This window comes from Alexandromys fortis, unplaced genomic scaffold, assembly GCF_014885135.2.
Source record: "Alexandromys fortis isolate MF-2015 unplaced genomic scaffold, M_Fortis_MF-2015_v1.1 scaffold_149, whole genome shotgun sequence".
Taxonomy (NCBI): domain Eukaryota; kingdom Metazoa; phylum Chordata; class Mammalia; order Rodentia; family Cricetidae; genus Alexandromys; species Alexandromys fortis.
The window spans coordinates 226,512-247,150 of NW_026068025.1; the positions used below are offsets into that span (position 1 = coordinate 226,512).

The following is a 20,639-nucleotide window of genomic DNA, read 5'->3' on the forward strand; positions in this document are numbered from 1 at the left end:
GCAGAATGCTAAAAATCTCTCTCAAGTATAGAACCTGCAGGTACCACATTTGCTGTTGGTAGTCTCTTCCCAGAGAAGAGGGAAGGGGCTGCTCAGAAAGAGGAGGGTGGGGAACGTGGGCTGAGGCATGCCATGTGATGTAATCAGGCCCTCATAAAAACACCCGTTGCACCCAGCATGAGTGACCCCCATCTGGATGGCATGGGTGCACCCCCATCTGGATGGCCCACTTCCATACTTGCAGCACTTGTATCAGGAGCCTGGTACACATAGGTCCTCTGTGTGGTCTCCATGACGACTCGGCTGTGCACATCCAAGAGCAGCTGCCCTGTGCCTGCACCTGGCCAAGCTGTTCCCTCCACCCTGGAGTCAAGGTAGGGTGGTCTCTGCTCAGTGAGGCACCCTGACTCTGTACCTCTCAGGTAGCTGTGCCTCAGGACGGGATGGTGACCCTAATGTCCCTATTTGTGAGGTCAGATATGTGGGCAGAGGCTTCAGGCTTCTCCCTTAGGTTCTAGGGTGGGTCCCTTTTCCCTCCCCTGCCCATCAGCTTGGGTTGGAACCTGTAAGAAGTATGTTGGAGATCATTAACCCTGCCAACTCTTCAAGGCCACGAAGCCAGAGCAGGTGGGCCAACCTGCACTGCCAACCTAGGACGTCCCTCGGAGAACAGGTCCACCCACACACACACGACCCATCTAGTTCAGAAAGTTACCGAATGGGTACAGTCCGTTCCTGGGCCCCAGAAGTTGCTGTCGTCTCCTGCTCCAGACCTTTGTGTGTGTCAGGCTGTGAGGCCTCTGGGGACTCGGCTGGTAGGAGACAGGAAGCCTGGTGAGCTGAAGCTAGGCTGAAGTCAGGAGGGCTTTCTTTAACAAGCACGGGGCCCCATGTGCCAGTGTGTGGTGAATCACAAAGTCAAGAGTGGCTCCAGAACCAGGGCCCTCAGTAGAAACCAGGCACCCACAATGAGCCCTGGCCCCCACAGCATAGTAAGGAATGCTGGCTGTCCTGTTGAAGCCAGACATTGAGGTCCTCCAGTTCCTAGTAAGGTGACAAACCTGATATCTTAGCCCACCAGCCAGGCTGGCACTAGGAAGGAGACGTGCTGCCCAGGCTGGTATCGGGATGGAGAGGCTCTGCCCTCCAGAACCTGCACATCCAGCCAGGCTGGCATTACAGTGACATGAGAGCAGGACACAGGTTGCAGTGTAGGACCCTATAGAGGACACTTTACTCATCGACAAGGTAAGACACACCATACTGACTAGTTAGAAAAGAAGAGTTTGGGCCAAACTAAGTGGACAGATGGCACATCTGGGGAAACTGAGACTCTAGGTAGAAGTGGGCACCTGGTACATGGCAGGGGTGGGCCCAGGTCACAGATAGGAAATCTGAGGACAAGTTAAGTAAGGTTAGGCCTTGACCAGGCTAAGCACATGATGGCACATGCGGCCATAAAGATTCCAAGATGACCCAGAGCTCTGCAAGTTTGTTAGCATGGAGCGGGCAATCAAAGTGACCCCCTTGGATGGTATGGCCAAGGATGGGATGGGGTTAGCAAAGGCAGGGTTGGGGAGAAGAGAAGCCTTTGGAGTCAGCTCCCCACTGGGCCTCACCAGGTGTACCTGAGGCTGTCAGGCCTGGGATCTGGGGAGCAGCCTCTTCAAGTGCAGGCGGCTCAGTTTGTCTGGTGTGGGGGAAATCCCCCGGGGAGGAGCTGGGGGTTTCTGAGCTCAGCACTCTCCAAAGGACAGAAGTGGCTTCTTGGTCAGTTCCATCCTGGGTGGGATGGACAGAGTCCTCCACAGGGGCATCTGTTGGACAGGAGAATGGGAACACAAGGTAAGTCTGGCCTGAGGACCGAAATCCCAGGCACAGGCTCCGAGTGCCCACCCCAGTTCTCAGAGTCTGCCTTCTCACGCCTGTCCTGCCGTCTGCTGTTCCCTGCTTTGGAAACCACCTGCATGGGGAGGCCCAGGAGGATATGGGACAGTGAGGAGCTCTGAGCCCAGGGGCAGAGGACCACTGTTTCCTCCTTCAGAGCCATGGACACCCAGGGCCACCCTCCTTGAAGCTAAAGGTCAAGCACATCTCCTTCAGAAAGCCCCTGTCTTCAACATGCGTGCAGTCTCACACACCTTCCATCCAGGCCTGGCTCCCCTCAAAGCCGGCTCCAGAGTCCAAAGCTTAGACAGACTGGCACATATCAAGGGCCAGGGGAACGGAGGATTGGGTGTACAGGAAGCCACGCCCATATTTCACCTCCCAGGGCACGCAGGCCTCGCCCCATGTGACTGAAAGCTTCCTGCCCTTACCTAAGTGGTCCAACCCCAGTATCCTCTAACCCTCTCCTGTGTGGCTCATTTTTTCTCCCCTGTACCTTTCAGACCCACATGAGGTTCTCAAACAGCTGCCCCAGGATTGCTTACTTCTCCTTTGCTAGCAAGTCCCCTGCCCAGAACCTTCTCCCCACCCAGATCCTCCTCAGTGCTTGCTGATGAGGCATCTCTGACACCCCCAGACCCAGGCTGGATGGGCACCCAGACACTCTTCCCAGCTCCAAGAGCTCAGCAACACCCTTAGAACAGCCTCAGGGCGAGAGATTGCCTGGAACTCACAGACAAGCGCAAGGACTGTAGGTCATCTCCTCTGAAGACAATGGAATTGACCCCTAAATGCTGAGAGCTTAGGGCACGCGGGTCACCTAGTCTCACTCATGACTCCCATTTCTCCTACAATAGCCTCAACTATCCGTGGCTTAGGAAGGCCCGCCCAGATTCTGACAGGCCAAAAGGGGCCAAGAGGGCTGCCCTGGTCCAAGCTGTGGGTCTCAAGGACCAGCCCCATAGACTGTCAAGGAAAGATTCACTGCTGACCCTACTCTACCCATGGAGCTCAAGACAGACTGGGACCTGCATGCCCGTCATCAGGGTACACAGATAGCCAACCACCCTAGGAGTCCTATATGACCTGAGATGTGACCTTGAAAAAATAAGAGTAGGACCCTAAACTTCTAGGTGAACAATCAAGAAGAAACAGAGAGGAGGGTTTGGGACTTGTTTTATTGTTCTCATCAGGGTAATGGCCTGGGAGTTCCTCCCGCCCTGCAGCATGTGTCCACCACAGATGTGGCCCTAAAGATCCACAGAGCTGGTGGCCGGCCAACACATGCCTTGGGTGCAGCCCTAGGGAAGACCCTCAGTCGGGATATGTCTCAGGGCAAACACCCAAGTCCACATCTTGTTTTGAGAGCCCCACAGAAGGATTGCGGGGTGAAGTCCAAAGCCGGGGCCTCTCAGCTGCTCCTGGCCAGAGCTCTTGTGACAGCAGCGTATTCTAACACGGCAGGTACTTCAGGTACTTCCCCGTCTTCCCGGCAGAGAACAAGTCCAGTGAGGTAGAAAAGACTGGGCAGGAAAGCAAGGAAGACTCCATCCCAGGCTGGAGAAGAGCAGGGGGTGGAAGGTCCCTGAGGTAAGCTGTGGATTCCAGGGTAGACGCTGGTACCTGGCAGGGCCCGAGGCTCTGGGCCACTCGCCTAGCCTTGTTGTCCCCAGGGTGTGGCATCAACCCTGGGAGGGGCCTGGGGCCTCTCCCCCATCTGGGTTAATATGCAGAGTGACTGTCTCTCCTACGGCCCCAAAGCTGACTGTCTGGGTAGAGACCTCTGTCTTGAAGCTATTCTGGCCGCCATCTACAGAACTCTGGACATGGGTGCGGAAGGAGCTTGTCCAAGGGGTGGCACCCACTGGCCCTGTCCAGGCCTCACGCAAGAGGAAGGAGACACCCTCGGGGCTGTGGACCTGGGGTCCTGACCTGAAGAAGCTGGGCATGGCACTGGGGCCTGGAGGACGCCCCACGTTGAGTAGGACAGGTTGCCCCACAGTGGGCTCTCTGATCTCTCTCTGGAGCACGGAGACTTCGCAGGGAGGTTCATCAGGGGTGCTGGGGGTGGGGTCCCCACAGCCAAAAGTCTCTCCTTCCTGGGGTACGTAATCTTCCAGGTCAGCCAATGTTAGTACCCGGCCATTGTGCGTGAGGATTTTGGGGTCACGGCCCTGAAGGCTACCCGCGTCCTGGGGTTCTTCTAGTAGGACGGTATTTTCTTCTCTGTCGCTGTCTCCTTCATCCTTTGCAATGTTCTCTTCCTCCTGGTGGGCTCCGACCTCCTTTGGCTCATGGCTGGCAGCTGCCCAGTCCACATTGCCCATTGGGTCCACATGGAAGACGAAGGGTTTACCAACGTGGACTATAGGGGGGCTGCTGGTCCGAGCTTCCTGGGACACACTCTTGTTGTTGGAGTTGTTGGCATTTGGGTCCCTGCCAGCGATCCCACTAGGCAGTGTGAAGAGGATCCCCTCTCCACTGCTGGGCATCTCTCGGACAGGAGATGCACCCCGTGACCCTGTCTTCTTCACCCGGACTTCAATGGTTTCCTCAACCTCTAACCACTTGGGCTTGGGCTGCGAGGCTGGAGCGATGGCTTCAGCTTCTGTCACATATAATGCAGGCACTGGGGCCTTCCTGCTTGCTTCTACCTCAAGTCTCCGGGATGGGCTGGTCCCTGGTGGGTACAGCATCTCGGGGGCCAACAGCCCTGGCCTCAGTGGACTGGCAGAGCGGTGGGAGGGTGAACGGGAGGGAGACTTGCTAGGAGACTGTCGTCGGCCTCGGGGACTCTTCACTACCGTGGTGATGGTCTCTTCTCTGGTAGGGGGAGAGGGCCCAAGAAGAGATGGGCATGGAGACCCACAGCCTCACCCAGCACAGTGCCATCAGCAGCATACGCCAGAGCCCGGGTTAGTGCATGTGTGAGTGAGCAGAGGCTAAGACAGCACAAACTCCTGCGCCTGCACTTGAGCCCACCCTGCACAGCCCTCGCTAAGAAAACCATAGGAACAAAGCACAAAGTCCCAGTGATCAACCTCAGACATCGGGATGTGATCTGAAACAAGAGTCCTGGGTACCTCCCATCACCAAGTGAGGTGTGCTTTGCAAATGTCCTTTGTGCTGGTCACCCCTCTTTCCCATCCCCACAGTAGGCTTTGTGCTTTGTCCCCAAGAAGATAGTACCTGGCCATCTCTCAGTGCCCCAAGCACCTCAGCTAATAGGGATAGATGGCTGGCGGGTGCAGCAGCCACATGCACAATAGCAAGCCCAGCATGCCGCTGGCTCAGACTTGCAGCTGGGGTTCCTGGTCTCTGGGATTGAATGGATGTGAGCCGTGAGCGCTCTCCAGGCCAACGAGGACACCTGAAGGAGCTACTTAGCTCCGGACCTCTCTGGGCTGCCAAAGGCCTTGGGACTTCTCACATACTTCGTCCCCTCTTTGAGTTCTACCTTCCAAAATGGGAGTGAAGGTGGCAGGAGGAGGAGGTAAAACCTGAGCACCAGGGTGAGTGACAGGCATTGGCTAGGACTTTCCAAGTTTTTGAGTTTGGGCTCAATTGCTTCTTGCTCCCAGCAGAGGTAAGGTTAAAAAATGGAAAGGCTGAGAACTTTCCCAGGGCTATGTCACAAATACTGGATATCTGGGGTCTCCTCTGGCACCAGGGACCATGATCTGGATGCCTCAAAGCGTCTGATAATACTGCTCCCCACAAGGCAGATACAGGCAATCATCTGTGCCAACCTCCAGCACGGGGCCTTTCCAAGGCTGGGGTGGTGAGTATAGGCTGGGTGGCAACATGGGAGCAGCCGCCTTAGAAGCAGAGAGCTGGATGTGGGACAATAAGGGATAACCCAGATTTCATCCAAGGTCTGCAGACAGAATCCTCCAGCAACATGGCCACCCATGGCGCGGAAGAGACCTCCCCTTATTGGGCTTCCCTGTCTCTTGTGCAGTCTATAGAGGAAGGCCTCCCAGATTCTCCTGGTCCCCACAATCCCACATTCAGTGGGGTCGCCATGCTCCGAGCTCCTGGGATTCATACATAGGATTTTTGTTTGAGCTTTAAAAGCACTGGAGAATGAAGAAAAGACTGGCTGGAGGAAGTGGCTCTCCGATGGCCTCCTTACTTTCCAGAACCTCAGTTTCCCCATCTTCTAAATGTAACAGCTGGACTTGGAGACCCAAATGCCCCAGAGCTCTGATACCTACCATGGTAGCATTATTTAGGTTGGATCCAATGAATAAAAACTGGGTCACATTTAAGATTTGGCTGTCTGTTGCACTAGACATATTTAAACGCTGTTGGGCAGGGCAGGTTATGGAATGGGACTCTATCGCTGCAGAACGCCCTGTTACCAACATGGCCTAAGGGCAGAAAAGGGCAGAAACCTGTCTTGAGCCTGTTGAGGGAAATGGCTTTCATTGCCAGCTCTCCCCAGCTGCTGGAAAGCCACTATCCTGGTGAGTCGCCATGAACTATATAGAATAGCAGCACCCTGCAGCATGTGCTCTGAGGCCTCAGAAGAGAGCTGTGGTGTGTACGGGGTCCACAGACCCCGGGAAGTGGCTGGGCTAGGTGCCTGCAAGAATCCACAAGATGCTGATGACCCATGCGGTATGTGAAGGTTAGGTGCACAGGCAGGCGGGCAGGCGGGCAGGCAGCAAGGACATCAGGCCGGCAAGGTGAGGGGTTAGTAGCATGCATGGGCACGACAGTCAAAGGAAGATGAGAGTCACGCCTGCACTTACATGATGACGGTTTTCTTGGGGACTTTTGTCTCCTGCTCAGTGACTACAAAGAAAACAGTCGGAACAGCAACCGTTACAGACCAGCAGCGCCCGGGGGCTGAGCTGAGTGGTGTTCATAGCATAGCAACCTGTTTGGTGTAGGAGCATTGGCCCCGCCTATCTGCGTGTTCCTGGGAAGATCTTAGCAGTCCAGGAATCCAGTTCCCTCTCTGTGAAACAGGTAACAGTACCTGTCCTATGGGAAGTGTCAACCTTGCATCTCACATGGAGTACCTAGTGACCTTAGGGAACCACAGGACTGGGGGTGGGTGGGAAGAAGAGCCTGCCTCTATATAAAACCTCTCTCGGTCCATAGGCCATGGGAGTCCCGTGAAGTTGTCACACTTAAGGCTCCACTGCTCAGACATAGAATCTGAGCTCGGGCAGGGCCAGGGGTGGGGGTGGGGCTGGGGCTGGAGCTGCACACGGAGCCAACAGCCACACTAAGACTAGGATAGGATGACCGATGCCTCTTTTACAATAACATCACAAAGACTAAAAATGGGGATGGCACAGCTGAGCTTCGTGGTGGGAGGCCACAGATGTCCTTCTAGCAACAGCCGTAGACAGTGCCTCAGGGTGGGAAGACCTGTCTCTCAGGAGAGACAACCCCAGCATGTCTCTGTCCTATAACCAGCGGCTCCCAACTCGTGTGTGGAGCTCTAGGTTGAGAAACTGGCTGGGACTCATTTGGGACCAGACTGTCTCTGGCTCTGTGCAGTAAGAGGGCTCTTCTCTACAGTACCCTCAGATGGGATCTCCCAGGTGCACCCCACAAAGGCTCGGCAGCCGGGCAGTAGGCAGCTCATAGACTACCTACACCCTTACATCTTAGTAGACTTCTTTATAACCTTGTGGGGGAAACTGCCCAGGGGTGTAGCCTGGGACACTATCTCATAAGCCCTGGTTTGCTGCAAGTTCACACAGAGGAAGGCAACAGAGCGTGACAACCTCTCTCAGCCGAGGAGCACGTGAGATAAGGTACCATCAGTCTGTGTGTATAGAAATGCATTTATTATGTGTTGTGTATAGGCACATACATGCATATTTCTCTTTCACAAGGCACATATATGCTTATACATGTACATACATAGGTTTGTACACATATGCATACATGTATGTGCATGTGTATGTGTGCTCTGTGTGCATGGATATACACATATGCATGCACATATGCAAGTAGGCGTGTATGTGTTTGTAAATGTGTGCGTGTAAAGGTTTCCCCTAATGGGAAGGGACCCCGCAGTGAGAGTCTAGGTTCCAGCCTGAGCTCGGTGTACACAGATGAACAATGTGTTTCCCACCTGCTCTAGCACCTTCACCCTCCCTAATGGACCCCACTTCACTGCTCTCAAGAGCAGCGGGCACAACACCTCGGAGAGGCTACATTCCTGGTCCCTCTGCTCACAGCGCTCAACATGACCAGCTTTGGGCCTGGGTGTAACTGGCAGCCACAGGCAGGCTGCAATAGTGCAAAGCAGGGCTCCCAGCCTGAGGCAGGACAAAGCAAGAGGGCAGCCACACCCACATAGTTCTGTCAGACTACTCTGGCTGCAGAGCCGCAGGGTTAACAGGAAGCAGGACGGGGGTTAGGAAGCAGGTTGGCTGGACTCTGGCTCCAGGGTCTTCCAGGACCAGCCTTCTCGCCTCCCCAAGGCGTCGATACACATCCAATCCCTGTGAGTCCTGGGCCTGCTCTTCCATGCTGCCACCCCTCTTCTGTCCCAGAAAAAGACTCATCACGACAACCAAGTAAATGACTGTGTGGGATGCGCTTGCACGCCGTGAGGTGTGCACCCAACAGATGCCAATGGGAAGAGAGTGTGCTGGTGGCGGCAGATGCCAGTATGCATGGTGCTCCAGTAACCAGGTTGTGGGCAGACACAGCATGTGTGTGGCAAGTCACAGAAAAAGGTCTTTGACCCTATGAGGGACAAGAATCAAAGACCTTTGCTCATCAAAGAAGGAGGGAATCTCTGAGAGGGCAGTGGAGGACATCAGAGGTCCCAAGGCTGAGCTACTGGGCTCTGAGCAGCTCAGTTCTGAGAGGGTCTAGATGGCAGGAACTGGTTCCAGTGGCCAAGGGACCACATGAGCCAGCTTTCGGTGTTCAGAAGATATATATGTCACCACTTCTACTATGGGCACTGTGGCTCACTTGGTACTGGTCCAGTCTCTCTTTTTATGCCCCCAGGGATGTGAGGTTCTCAAGCATCTTGGAGCCCTTCCAGATGGGACAGCAATAGCTGGCTCCTCCCCGTCCTGACTGTCCACGTGACTGTCTTGTCATAACCCTCCTAAGGTAGCCACTTACTGCAATTTGAAACACCCGCTCTTGGAGGGAGGCTCATTAGGACTCAAGAAATCCACAAAATTTCCAAGGCGCTGCCGGCTTCCCAAGTTACCTAAGCAGTAACAACTGCTGGGGAGTGGAGCCCAGCAGAGCAGCCTCCAGGCTGTGTGCAAATTCTGAGAATACGGCCTTTTGAGTCCTCACCCTTGCCAAAGAAGGCTTCCAGTAATATGCCCGCATTTGCGTCACCCGTGTTCCTGAAAGTGCCCTCCACCATCTCACTGGTTCGCTAATCAAGACTTGAGTAAACATGTGCTTCAATCTGTCAAGCGTGCCATATCTGGGATACACAGACATTTCGTCTCACTAGTTAACAGTCGCAGAACACTAGTGGCTGCATAGGGGCCAGCAGAGTGAGGGACACGTGGGATGCAGGGGTTGTACGGATCCTGCAGTGGGTGCTGACATATGCAACTCGGGTTCCACCCTGCTGAGGCCATAGAAAGTGGGGTGATGCCCACGAGTCCTGCAGCAGCGATGGCACCTCAGGATGAAGAGACGGTTCATGAAAAATGTCTGTGAATTATGCAAGGCTAGATGAAGTAGTACCTCCCGTCTGTGCCTGATACTGCTCTCGGATGAAACAACGGATGTGATCTTTTCCTACTATACTGGCCTTTTATAATGTTTCTCTTTTAGTAAAGCCCTAGCTGACCAAGACCACTTGATACTTAGAATGGATGAGGGCTGGCCTTCAGAGAATCCACCCACCTTCTGCTTAAAAAAAAAAAAGAAGTGACATCATATAGTGCTGACCCCTGAGGAGACTTACAGATTTGTTAAAGCATCTGGAAGAACGGGGATGGAGTTCAAACAAAAGCACCTACATGGACAGGAAGATGCTCGTAGAAGCATACAGTGTGGACTAAAAGTCCCAGAGCCAGGCCTGGGCTACTCCTCTACAAGGCCTTACAACCAGAAAGGCTGCTGTCACCGCTGAAAAACAAAGGTCTAAATGGTAAGAACCTGCTGCTGAAGCCTTGACACGCTATGAAACAGGACACGGAAGTAAGTTAGCACTGAAGAGGAAATTCCCTTTTTGCTGACTAGTGCCGGTAGGTGCTGCTTGGACCACTGGGTCACCAATGGTCATCATCAGCTAGGAGTGGCCATGTGCACTACATCACTAACATGCCACACTAACATGGCACACAAGTTGTGCTTGCTAGGACAACGGTGGCACAGCCGTCATAGGGCTACCATTTCCTATTAGATTCAAAGCCTGCTCCATGAGAGGGAATTCACATACGGTACCTCAAGGAAGGGCAAAATCCCGTGGTCTCTGAGTGGAGGCAACTGATGTTGCTTTCTTTACTGGTTGTGATGTGCCTGTCAAATTGCCTTCTAAACATCTGTATTTACACCCATCAATTACTGCTGCTGTTAGCTTTGGTCAGTCATTTTGATCAGTCATAGAGGAAAACTTATCTTTTTTTCCAGGGAGGGGTGTGCTACAGAGACCCGTAATCCATTAGCTCCCGAAACTAAATGACTGTTTCTCTGCCGCACTCAGCCATGGATAGAAGAAAGTAATCAGACATATTTACCATCCCTCTGAGGCTCAGAGAACATCAAACAACAAAAGGAGTCAGAAAGAATGGAAGAAGGGGTCTGGGGAAGGGGTGGAGTACGATGCGGTTCCATCTTCCAAACTGAACCAATGAACCACGCCTTCGATGAGGGAACCCCATGAGGATACGGGAAGGAAGGAAGACCCCCTCCAGGTCATACAACACCCATGCTTGGATGTGCCTGTTGGCGACACAGCTGCCTTTGAGTTATTCATGTTTCTCTAAGTAATCCCCCACCCATGTGCCTCTAAGCAATCCCAGCAAATTCATCAGCTTACTATGACTTGTGTAGAATTATTTCTTGGGTCCGTTATTGACGCCCTATCAGAAGTGAACGGACAGATGTCTGTTTACATCTTCCAGGACAACTAACAAAACTTGCCCTCTGTCCCTAGTCAGGCTAATCTATATCATCTTGTTATAAATATTTATTTTGATTTTATCTCTGTACACATGGGTGCTGACCCTCACAGAGACAAGATGGCGTCCGATGCCCATCTGGAGCTAGATCGACAGGCAGTGTCCTGACATGGGTACTGGGAACTAAACTCAGGTCCTCCGCAAGAGGAGCAATGTTCTTAACACTGAGTTAAATCTCTCCAGTCCCTAGTGAGATTACTCCCACCCCTACCCAGGTACACCAGGAGTAACCCTGAGCCAAGATCAGGACCCTGAACTGCAACGTTGTGCTTCTCACGGGCAGTCCACACCCACAGGTGTCCTGACACCTGCCCCTGCTCCAGGCAGTCCATGCCCATGGGTGTCCTTACATACACCTGCTCCTGCTCCAGGCAGTCCACACCCACGGGTGTCCTGACACCTGCTCCACCTGCCCCTGCTCCAGGCAGTCGTGCCTTCTGCATTCAGTGTGGGCCCCTCACCCATTCCTGCTGCCACCTGCACGGAGCCTCCATGACCACTGCCAGTCAAGCTGATGGAGACCCCTGCTATGTTCCCTCTGCAGAGATAATGGCTGAGCAGGACTGTGGGATGCCCGTTATCCAGGGCAACTTCCAGCTCTCACTCTGGGCTCCTGTCTTCCCCAGCACCCACAGGTACACACATGACCCCGCAGCCGCCTCCTCTGACCTGCACAGCCTCCCCAGCACCCACAGGTACACACATGACCCCGCAGCCGCCTCCTCTGACCTGCACAGCCTCCCCAGCACCCACAGGTACACACATGACCCCGCAGCCGCCTCCTCTGACCTGCACAGCCTCCCCAGCACCCACAGGTACACACATGACCCCGCAGCCGCCTCCTCTGACCTGCACAGCCTCCCCAGCACCCACAGGTACACACATGACCCCGCAGCCACCTCCTCTGACCGCCTCTACAGCCTCCCCAGCTTTCGACCTTCATCATTTCCCACCCTGAGACCTAGCCTCCTCCTCCTAGAGGCCCCTCCTGGTTTGCAGAAAAGATTCCACCAGGCTCCTTCCAGGCCGGTGGAGATTCCCACCTGGGGCTTAGAACTCGCAAGTCACTGGGACAGCGCAGACAGACACAGAACCTACCTTCCACAGCAGCCACAAGCTGTTCCCGATGATGCTGGTCCCGGGCACGCAGCGCAGGGCTCTGCATGTACAGTTCTCCCCCACCACGTGTTGAGCCCAACCGGTTCACCAGCTGGCAAAAGGACAGCAAAGGCCCATTAAGAACCAGGCTCCTCAAGGGGTCTGGACCCTCTCACTAGAACCACTCCAATGGTCTAGTGAGCCTGGGCCACTCCCCTGAATATGCTCAGGGGAAAGAGCTCCTAGCCCAATCATGGGCTCCCTAGAGACCCATACTGTAAAGTCTGATCTCTTTCTTCCCTGGCCAGGATGTGGCTGCTCAGGTGGGGGTAGAGGGCAGGGGCTGGACACTTGAACAAGAATAGCAGGAACCTACAAGCAGACTCCACTTTAATTTGAAGTCATTACATGGCCCCTGGCATCTGTGCTATCTAATCCAGAGAACCCTTGCTTCCAGGAAACTTGATGGGACACAAGTGCCCTAGGGTTGCAGATGAAGCCATACAGAGGGGGCTGGCTTCCAGACAACAGCTCTAGTAAGAGCTGGACACAGGCCAGAGGAGCCAGGCTGGTCTCCACCTCAGATCTGAGGATGAAGAGCACAGAGACGGAGGTTAGCTGTGCATGGGCAAAGGTGAGCTCTGTGTGTGCAATGCCAGACTCACTGGGCAAACGGCACTACATTTTTACCTTAGTGAGTGACAGCTGAGGTCAGCACCAGGTCCCTTCCACCAGGCAGATGCTAAGCATCATCTTAAAATGGTAGGGACAATGGCAAGAGGACAAGGTAACAGGGCACAGCCTAATGTGAGAGGAGACAGGCTACAAGGCAGAGGACAGGTGGCTGGGGATGGTGGGTGGCAGCAGCCTGATGTCCTCTGGCTGGCCTAGAGCATCTACACCTACACGGTGGAACCTGGGTTCAGTCAGACCACTGAGGACGGCTATTGTCCCTCACACACAAGCCTCACCTCACACTCATAGTGTCCCAAGTCCTCCTTGCTGGCTGCCCGGATCACCAGCACCAGCACGCCACTGCGGGGCTCATTCAGCATCCGGTACTTGTTGCCCAGGGTTAGCAGGGCACCATCCTTGTACCACCTGGAACCAGTCAGGAGGTCCTGTGAGCCAGTGCCCAGCCAGAGCCATCCTCATGGTACCCTCTCAGGGTACTCAGGGCACCTCCAGAGAGAGCTACTAGTGCTTAAAACCCCTACTAGGTTACCCCAGATCCAATGTCCCTAGCTAAGTTCTCTTCCTGGAAGCCACAGTCCAGCCATTTCTTCCCAGCTACAGAGGGTATGTCCAGCAGGAATCACAACCCCATGATACCCACTTTGCAGTGATCAATGGCCATGGACAACCTCCCTGGCTTAGGAGATCATGCTGCCCAGCCCTCCCGCCTCTTCAGGAGCTGTGTTCCCTTTCTCTGCAGCCCAAGTCTCACCTGATCTGAGGATACGGGGCACCTTCCACAGTGCAGGTGATCTGTGCATCTTCCCCCTCCACAAAGGGTGTGGCCCGGACCTTGTTCACAAATCGTGGGGGCACTGTGGGCAGAGGTAGGCAAGGGCAGGAAAGACAGAAAGATGTCTGTGATGGAGCTGAGGGAGAGCTGGGATGGGGACTGACGTGTCCTCACCTCCAGAAGCGACCTTCCTCTGGGGGTATCTAGGAGACCCCAACTCTCCGGGCCTGCTCCATCCTCAGACTCACCCCACACACCACCCTCCCACAGCCTGTAATCTGGGCAGAGTCCACACAACTGACAATGGTGGGGTGTCCACCACACCAGGAAACCCATCCTGCTAACCTTGTACTAGAATCTTCCCCAAGGTGCTGGCATTGCCAGCCGCACTGGCTGCGAAACACATGTACTGGCCAGAGTCTACACCGGTCAGGTTGTCCAAGATGAGGGTACAGGAGCCATCAGGATCTTCAATGAGGATGTGGTGTGGGTCTACCTCCACCGGCTTCCCATCTGGAAAGCAGAGGCAGGCTCTTATGGAATAGGTCCCAAAGGGAGAACAAGAGGCTGGGCGCAATCTCCCTCTCCCTCTCCCCTTTCTCCCTCCCCCACCCCTGAGTGTCTCTCCACAAGGGCTATCCATCTCAGCTATCTGTCTCCATCCAACTTCAACATTCTAGAAACAGAGGGTGGTGAAAGGGTCTGAACTGTCGGGGCGCTGGCTCTTGGTCACCTCCTCTCCTCAACAACTGCGCCTGCTCTTCCAAGACAACAACACCCAGCATATGTGATGTGGACCCCTCTTCTGTCAATCACCTCCACCCTGAAAGCCTAACGGCAAGAGCCATTCCCTCGCGGCCCCTCCTCCTCCTCCCTCATCCAACCCTGTCCTACAGCCAGCCATCCCCTGTAGCAAGACAAGCACCCAGGGTTTCCCCTGAGCAAGTGGAGACCACTCCCAGCAGACAGCTCAGACCTCAGTACTAAGCCCCCCTCTCAGGCAACACCCTTGTGCCTTTCCTCTCAAAGGGAAAGTTCCAGTTTCCTCAGCCATGAGCAACCAGAACCTCCCCTCTCCATTTAGGGAAAACGCATCTCCTTCAGGGCTGTCCCTGCTCACCCTAAAGTTAGACACTCTTGGGCCATCTGCAGCAGACACACCAGACACCTATCTTTTAAATCATCACCTTGTTAAAACATACTTGAAGACTGGCAGTAAATTCTGAAACAATAGTGAAAGCAACGCATGGCTCACGGTAAAGGATTCGAGGGCTAGATTGGGCAGGGTGGTGCACACCTTCAATCCCAACATTTGGGAGACAGAGGCAGGGACAGGTGGATTTCTGTGAGTTTGAGGTCCGCCTGGTCTACAAAGCAAGTTCCAGGACAGCCAGAATGTGTGTGTGTGTGTGTGTGTGTGTGTGTGTGTGTGTGTGCGTGCGCGTGCGTGTAGGCTAAGTCATCCAAGCATCCACCTAAACAACTCAGGTAACCCAGTTTCCTGGTCCCTTCCCAGACTGGCTGACAGAGACAGCACAAAACACAGGAGGGAAAAGAGTGCAAGGATCATTGGAGGTCAAGTCCTCCTTGGTGACCTTGGGTGGTGGCAGGGTGCCAGCTACAGGAGATGGATTGGCTCAATTAGATCAGGCACGGCCTATGTGGCTTCCACTGGTACGAACATCCTTGGTGAGACTATCAGCTGCTGATGGGCCATCTTAGGGACATCGGATGTGGCTCCTTTAGTCTTAGATAATAACTGTCAAAATTTTTTGAGTTCACAAGACCAGGTCTGCGACATACATCCATTGGAGCTCTAAGTCTGGACTCAGCACTCCGGCCTTCAAGGTCCTTTGAAGGTCCAATTTCTATGGGATCAGTGCTCTTCTGGTTGGTCAGTTAGGAGCATCCACCTCAGGTGTTCAGGCCTGAGTGTGCTCACCAGCAGGGCGGGCTGAGAAACCTAAGATTCGGGGTCTGTTCCCAGTGGGGAATGCCGACTGAGAACTACGTCGGCATTCACAATAACCAGTCTTTGTCTTCTGCGTCCTCTATGGGAAAATGCCTTATGGGACTCTCGGACCCTGGGATACAGTATGCCCCACCTATGCCCTCTCCTCGGTCTCAGCCAGTCAGTCTGGGGTTGACCTGAGGCTTTTCCAGAGTGCTGCAGCTATCTGTGGACTTCTCTGGGTTCAGTGTGGGTCCCCTGAAAGTTCCTGTGTTGGAAGCTTGGCCCCCAGTGTTGATACTGAGAAGAACCTTTTAGTGGAGGGCTCCAGGTGAAGTATATCGGGCCACGGAGGATGGTGGATTGGGCCACGGAGGAAGTGGATTAGACCACGGATAAAAGCACCTTGAGAAGGGACTGATACTGATCTTTAAGTGTAACTCAAATTTTCAAGAGTTATTTGGAGAGCAAGCCCAGACGGAGTCCCTCTTCCTTCCGGTCTGCCTGTGAGGACCCAGTGAAGATGGTGCACCGGAGACCAGAGGCCTTGAACCAGACCAGTGACTCACTGCAACTGACATTTGCCAGTAAAACTGATGGGACAAAGAGGAATACTATAAGGTCCACAGAAGCCTCCACTGTCACCAGGACAAATGAAAAGGAGTTAGAGAAACGGGAAAGAAGGAGAAGCAAAGAGATTTTTCTAATGTGGTTTTTGATTTTGTTTTGCTTTTTTGTTTTTGTTTTGCTTTTGTTCCCTTCCTTGCTTACTCTGATTTGTTTCCTTATGGGGGTGTGTGTCAGGGTTGAGGGGAAGATGGGGGGACCAGGAGGTGAACCTGAATTGGGGTGCATAATGTGAAGCTCCCAAAGGGTCAATAAAGAAGTTTTTTTTAAAAAAGTGCTTTTGAGGACCTTTCAAGCCACAGCTGATGTCAGGAATGAAGGTTCTAGGGAACCCAAACATGCAGGTGGCGTCAGTGGTGAGGTCGGGTGGAGACTGACCCTTTGTGGCTCCTCCCATCACCGCCAAGGGAGGCACAAGCATCATGCCCCTCAATCCCAGCACTGTCTCAATGTGACTTGTTGACCAGGGCTGCTCCTTAATGCCATGGCTGTTGCTTACTCAGGCCCTCACATCTGTCTCTCACTCATGCAGAAGTTTTAGACCTGTTATCTCAGAGGGCTGCTTTGTCTTTTGTCACTGCCCCAAGCCACTAGTCCTCTGGGTAGCCACAACACTATCTGGCTTTAGGTTTACTTATCGGTCCATCACCTGTCCCCTACCCTACATCATCCTCCTCTTGACCATCCTCTTGTCCTGTCTCCTGCCTCTTAGGCCTAATGGACCACTGGACAGAGCCTACATTCTCAAGAGGTCCTTCCCTGTTGCAGAGCTAGCACCCCACAGTAAGTCTGGAGACCCTAGTCCCTGGGTACCTTTGTACCAGCTGACAACAGGCTTAGGGGTGCCAGTCACTCGGCATGCCAGCTTGACTGTTTCGCCCAGCTCAGCAGTGCAATCAGCCAATTCCTCTTCAAAATCAGGGGGACCTGAGGATACATAAGGAGGTTCTCATGTTATGTGTACAGGCCAGGCCTACCGTCTCAATTGCACACGCCCTGGCAGGTTACCCCACCCAACACTGGGACTCCATGTTCAGCAGTTTGGCTGTTACCATCTGCGGTCCTAACGTAAAATCACAGGTGAGTGAGGCAAACTGGATACAGAGTGGGAAGGGGTAGGGACTATAGTTAAAAAAAAAAAAATAAAGAGTTTGCATCCCCATCAACCACATGAGGATGTAGCCTCATGTGCTTGTATCCCTAGCATCGTGGAGGAAGATACAGGCAGATCTCTGGAGCTCATTGGCTAGCACACCTCCCTCTAAAACGTAAGTTCCAGATTCAGTGAGAAATTTGGGCAGAGAGTGATTGAGCAGAACATCTGATGTCTTCCTCTGGTTCCAGCACATGTACACATGCCCACATACCAACACACATGTGTACATACATGTATACACACATGCATATACCACCAAAAGTCAATTAATTTTTTTTTTGAGACACGGTTTCTCTGGCTGTTGCGGAACTTACTCTGGAGGCCAGTCTGGCCTTGAACTCACAGAGATCCATATGCCTCTGCTTTCCAAGTGCCAGGATTAAAGGTGTGCACCACCACTGCTTGGCTAATTAATTAAATTAATTAATTTTTTAAAACGTATGGTTTAAATGGTATGTTTTTGGTCTAGCTGAAAAAACTGGTCCAAGTTACAAGATTCCCCCACATCTTGCAGAATCCAGATGGGCGTCCTGACCTTAGGGTCTTCGTGTAGGAACTCCCTATGATGTCCCCAAGCGTTCCCTCTCTCTAGTTGGGGGTAACTTGATACTCCACCTGGATTTCCCAGTGAGGGTGCAGTTCTTATACCCCACCCAGAGCTGACAGGAGAGAGTGGAGCCCTCTGCTCCCAAAAGCACCCCCTCGTGCCCAGTAGGCAAGGAACAAGGCAGTGTCACCTGACAACCTGAGACTTAGGGTCCCCACAGCCTGGGTGCAGCCCATCTGGACACCTAGGGTTAAGGGTCATGTCCCCATCCAATCTTGACCACTATGGCCCAGCCCCACCAAAGGACACTCACGCCATACAGGCTGGGCCAGGCGTTGCTGGATGCCACAGATCTCCTTCACCCATGAATTTTTGATGATGACGGTCCGGGCCTGGAGCAGGTATTTGCGCACAGAGTCCTCCCGCTCATGCCACACCTCAAAGGCACGGTCATCCCCCTCTACCTGGTCATTCAGGTCGATGCTACTCAGCTGTAGGGAGAGGATATCAGTAGGAAGGATGTGACCACGCTCGGATGACGTGGGATGACCCAGGAGGGACACACTGTCCAAGGACTATCCACCAGCATCCACCCCGCAACCCGAGAGGGAAATGGGACTCCACCCATGGCACAGCCACTCAGCCTACAGAGCCCTCAGCAGCCCCTGCACACACAGACCTTCATCATGTTCCGGAACACGTAGCTGAAGGTGTCGGTTCGAGAGTCTCTCCGGGGCTTACATATTACCAGGTGGTTTCGGAAGAGGAAGACATGCCGGTTGTGGCCCTTCCAAGGCATCCGGGCGCCTGGTGCCCCCTCCCATACTATGAAGTGGCCCTAGAGGTGTGAATGGACTCTGGTCAACCAAGCCTCCCCAATGAAAGCCACGTATCCAGCTCCGCAATGAAACCATGAAGTTATCTACAGGCTCCCACCTCCAAAAGCCTCCTACAGTGTCCCACCCCCAGCATCCCAGGGCACCACCTGGCGGATAGGTTCTCCCAGGGCCTCCAGAGTTCCAGGATAGTTCTCCATGAGCGACACATGCAGTTTGTTCTCGGCGCGCTGTGGCAGGGCAGACACCACAGCATAGGCCTGCTCCAGCAGCGCGCAGTTCTGCCGGTTGCGGGCCTTGTTGCGGATTAGTTCCTGGGGTGAGAGGGTCAAGAGTCATGGATCCAGGATGCTCGGAACCCAGGAATCCCCCTCCCTCAACAGGTGCAGCCTGCACAAACGAGGCTGGAGCATATCACCTTCAGCAAGGCTTGGTATTTCTGCACCCGCTCCACTGGCTGCTCCAGGTAGTGCTGAAGTGGAGGCGGCGGTGGCTGTGTGGGGTCCTTGGCTGACAGTGTCTCTTCTGCATATTTCTGTAGGAGCCACAGAAGTGGTTTTAGGCATGAATGTATGGTCCCTGGGTGGCTAGAGTCACTGCAGGGGTGTCATAGGCATGGCCCTGAACTCCCCAGGCACGGCTATGGCCCCTGGGAGCTAGAGGAGGATACCAAGGGTGCAGACCCTGCACGAGGGTCACTGGGTGGCATAGGGCTTGGGCAGCTTACGTAACGACTCAGGAGTGCAAAGTGTGGGTACTCCTATTGGCAGTTCCCACTGAGCCAGGGTTCAGGCAGGTGGTAGGCAGGCAGTGATGCAGGTTGAGGAAGACAAGCTTGGGCCGGCCATGTGGACCATCAGAGTTACACCTCAGAGGGCATTTGGGCAAGAGCTAAGGTCTGGGAGCAAGCGGGGTGGGTGGACTTGTGACAGACAGGAAGCACCTTGTAGAACTCCTGGACCGGGGTGCTGACAACCACGGACTCAGCTTGCACGCGGCCCACCAGGAACTCGAGGTACTTCTCAAAGGCCTCCTGGTTCTTGATGAAGCACATGGCCACGTCATCGTCGGTGTCACAGGACTGCAGCTCCTTCAAGAAGCTGCCACGAAGGGGACAGTGTTAGCGCCTCCCTCCACCTACCAGTCCAGGCCTTCTCTAGAAGGCCAGACTCCTTACCAGGGCCTGAGCCCTCTGAGAGAGTATGGTGAGTTATGTGTGCAAGAAGTGCACAGTTGTGTGCCCACCACCCATGCACAAGTACGACATATATTATATGTGCACATGCACAATAACATTCATATGTGGTGCAGGTTTTCTAAAAGTATGCATGCCTATACACATAAACATGTACAAATGTGAACACATACATGTACAGACATTGTCTATGTGCAATGTGGTGGGCACATTTCCGGTGTGCATGAATCTCGGTACAGGTGCACACATATATATGCTCATGTGTACTTGTATGCCTTGTGTGACAATGCACATGTATAGAAACCCAAATGTGTGTGCACATGTCGGCATGTATGTTGTGAGGCAAATATAGGTACATGATGTGAAATGTTATGTGTATCCTTGAGCAGGGATGTAAGCATGAGTTTGCATGTGTGTGCAAATATGCATACATATTAAGCACATGTGCATGCATAAGTGGCAGTAATGCCTCCTGTACACATGTATGCATGTGTGTGCGCGCGCCTGCGCATGAAAATCTACATGCATATGGCTGTGCACACACTTGTCAGAGGCAGGTATACTGCAGGCTTCATCCTGCATGAGCCAGATACTCAGAAAGGGAAGGTCTGCCCAGTGACACACTAGTACAGGCTCTCCCTTTCCTCCGTTCCTGCCCGCCCCCTGCCATGAGGCCTGACCTGCAGGTAGGAGCTGGGTGATCATAGACACGTGTGCCTGTATGCAGTCCCACC

At 53.6% G+C, this 20,639-nt stretch overlaps 2 protein-coding genes across 2 annotated transcripts in view; both read right to left on the minus strand.

The window, feature by feature from the left end:
• The window catches only part of Obscn (obscurin, cytoskeletal calmodulin and titin-interacting RhoGEF), a 140,684-nt gene that overhangs the window by 12,060 nt on the left and 107,985 nt on the right, over positions 1–20,639 (minus strand). Inside the window, 10 exon segments of the mRNA XM_050163756.1 lie at positions 12,126–12,237; positions 13,097–13,226; positions 13,573–13,675; positions 13,939–14,106; positions 16,985–17,098; positions 18,188–18,365; positions 18,554–18,712; positions 18,860–19,024; positions 19,129–19,245; positions 19,654–19,810. Coding sequence (XP_050019713.1) covers positions 12,126–12,237; positions 13,097–13,226; positions 13,573–13,675; positions 13,939–14,106; positions 16,985–17,098; positions 18,188–18,365; positions 18,554–18,712; positions 18,860–19,024; positions 19,129–19,245; positions 19,654–19,810 — 1,403 coding nt within the window.
• On the minus strand, positions 3,047–6,038 carry LOC126514679 (uncharacterized). Its single transcript, XM_050163755.1, has one exon. The coding sequence runs from the start codon at positions 4,581–4,583 to the stop codon at positions 3,570–3,572; it is 1,014 nt and encodes a 337-aa protein (XP_050019712.1). The 5' UTR covers positions 4,584–6,038; the 3' UTR covers positions 3,047–3,569.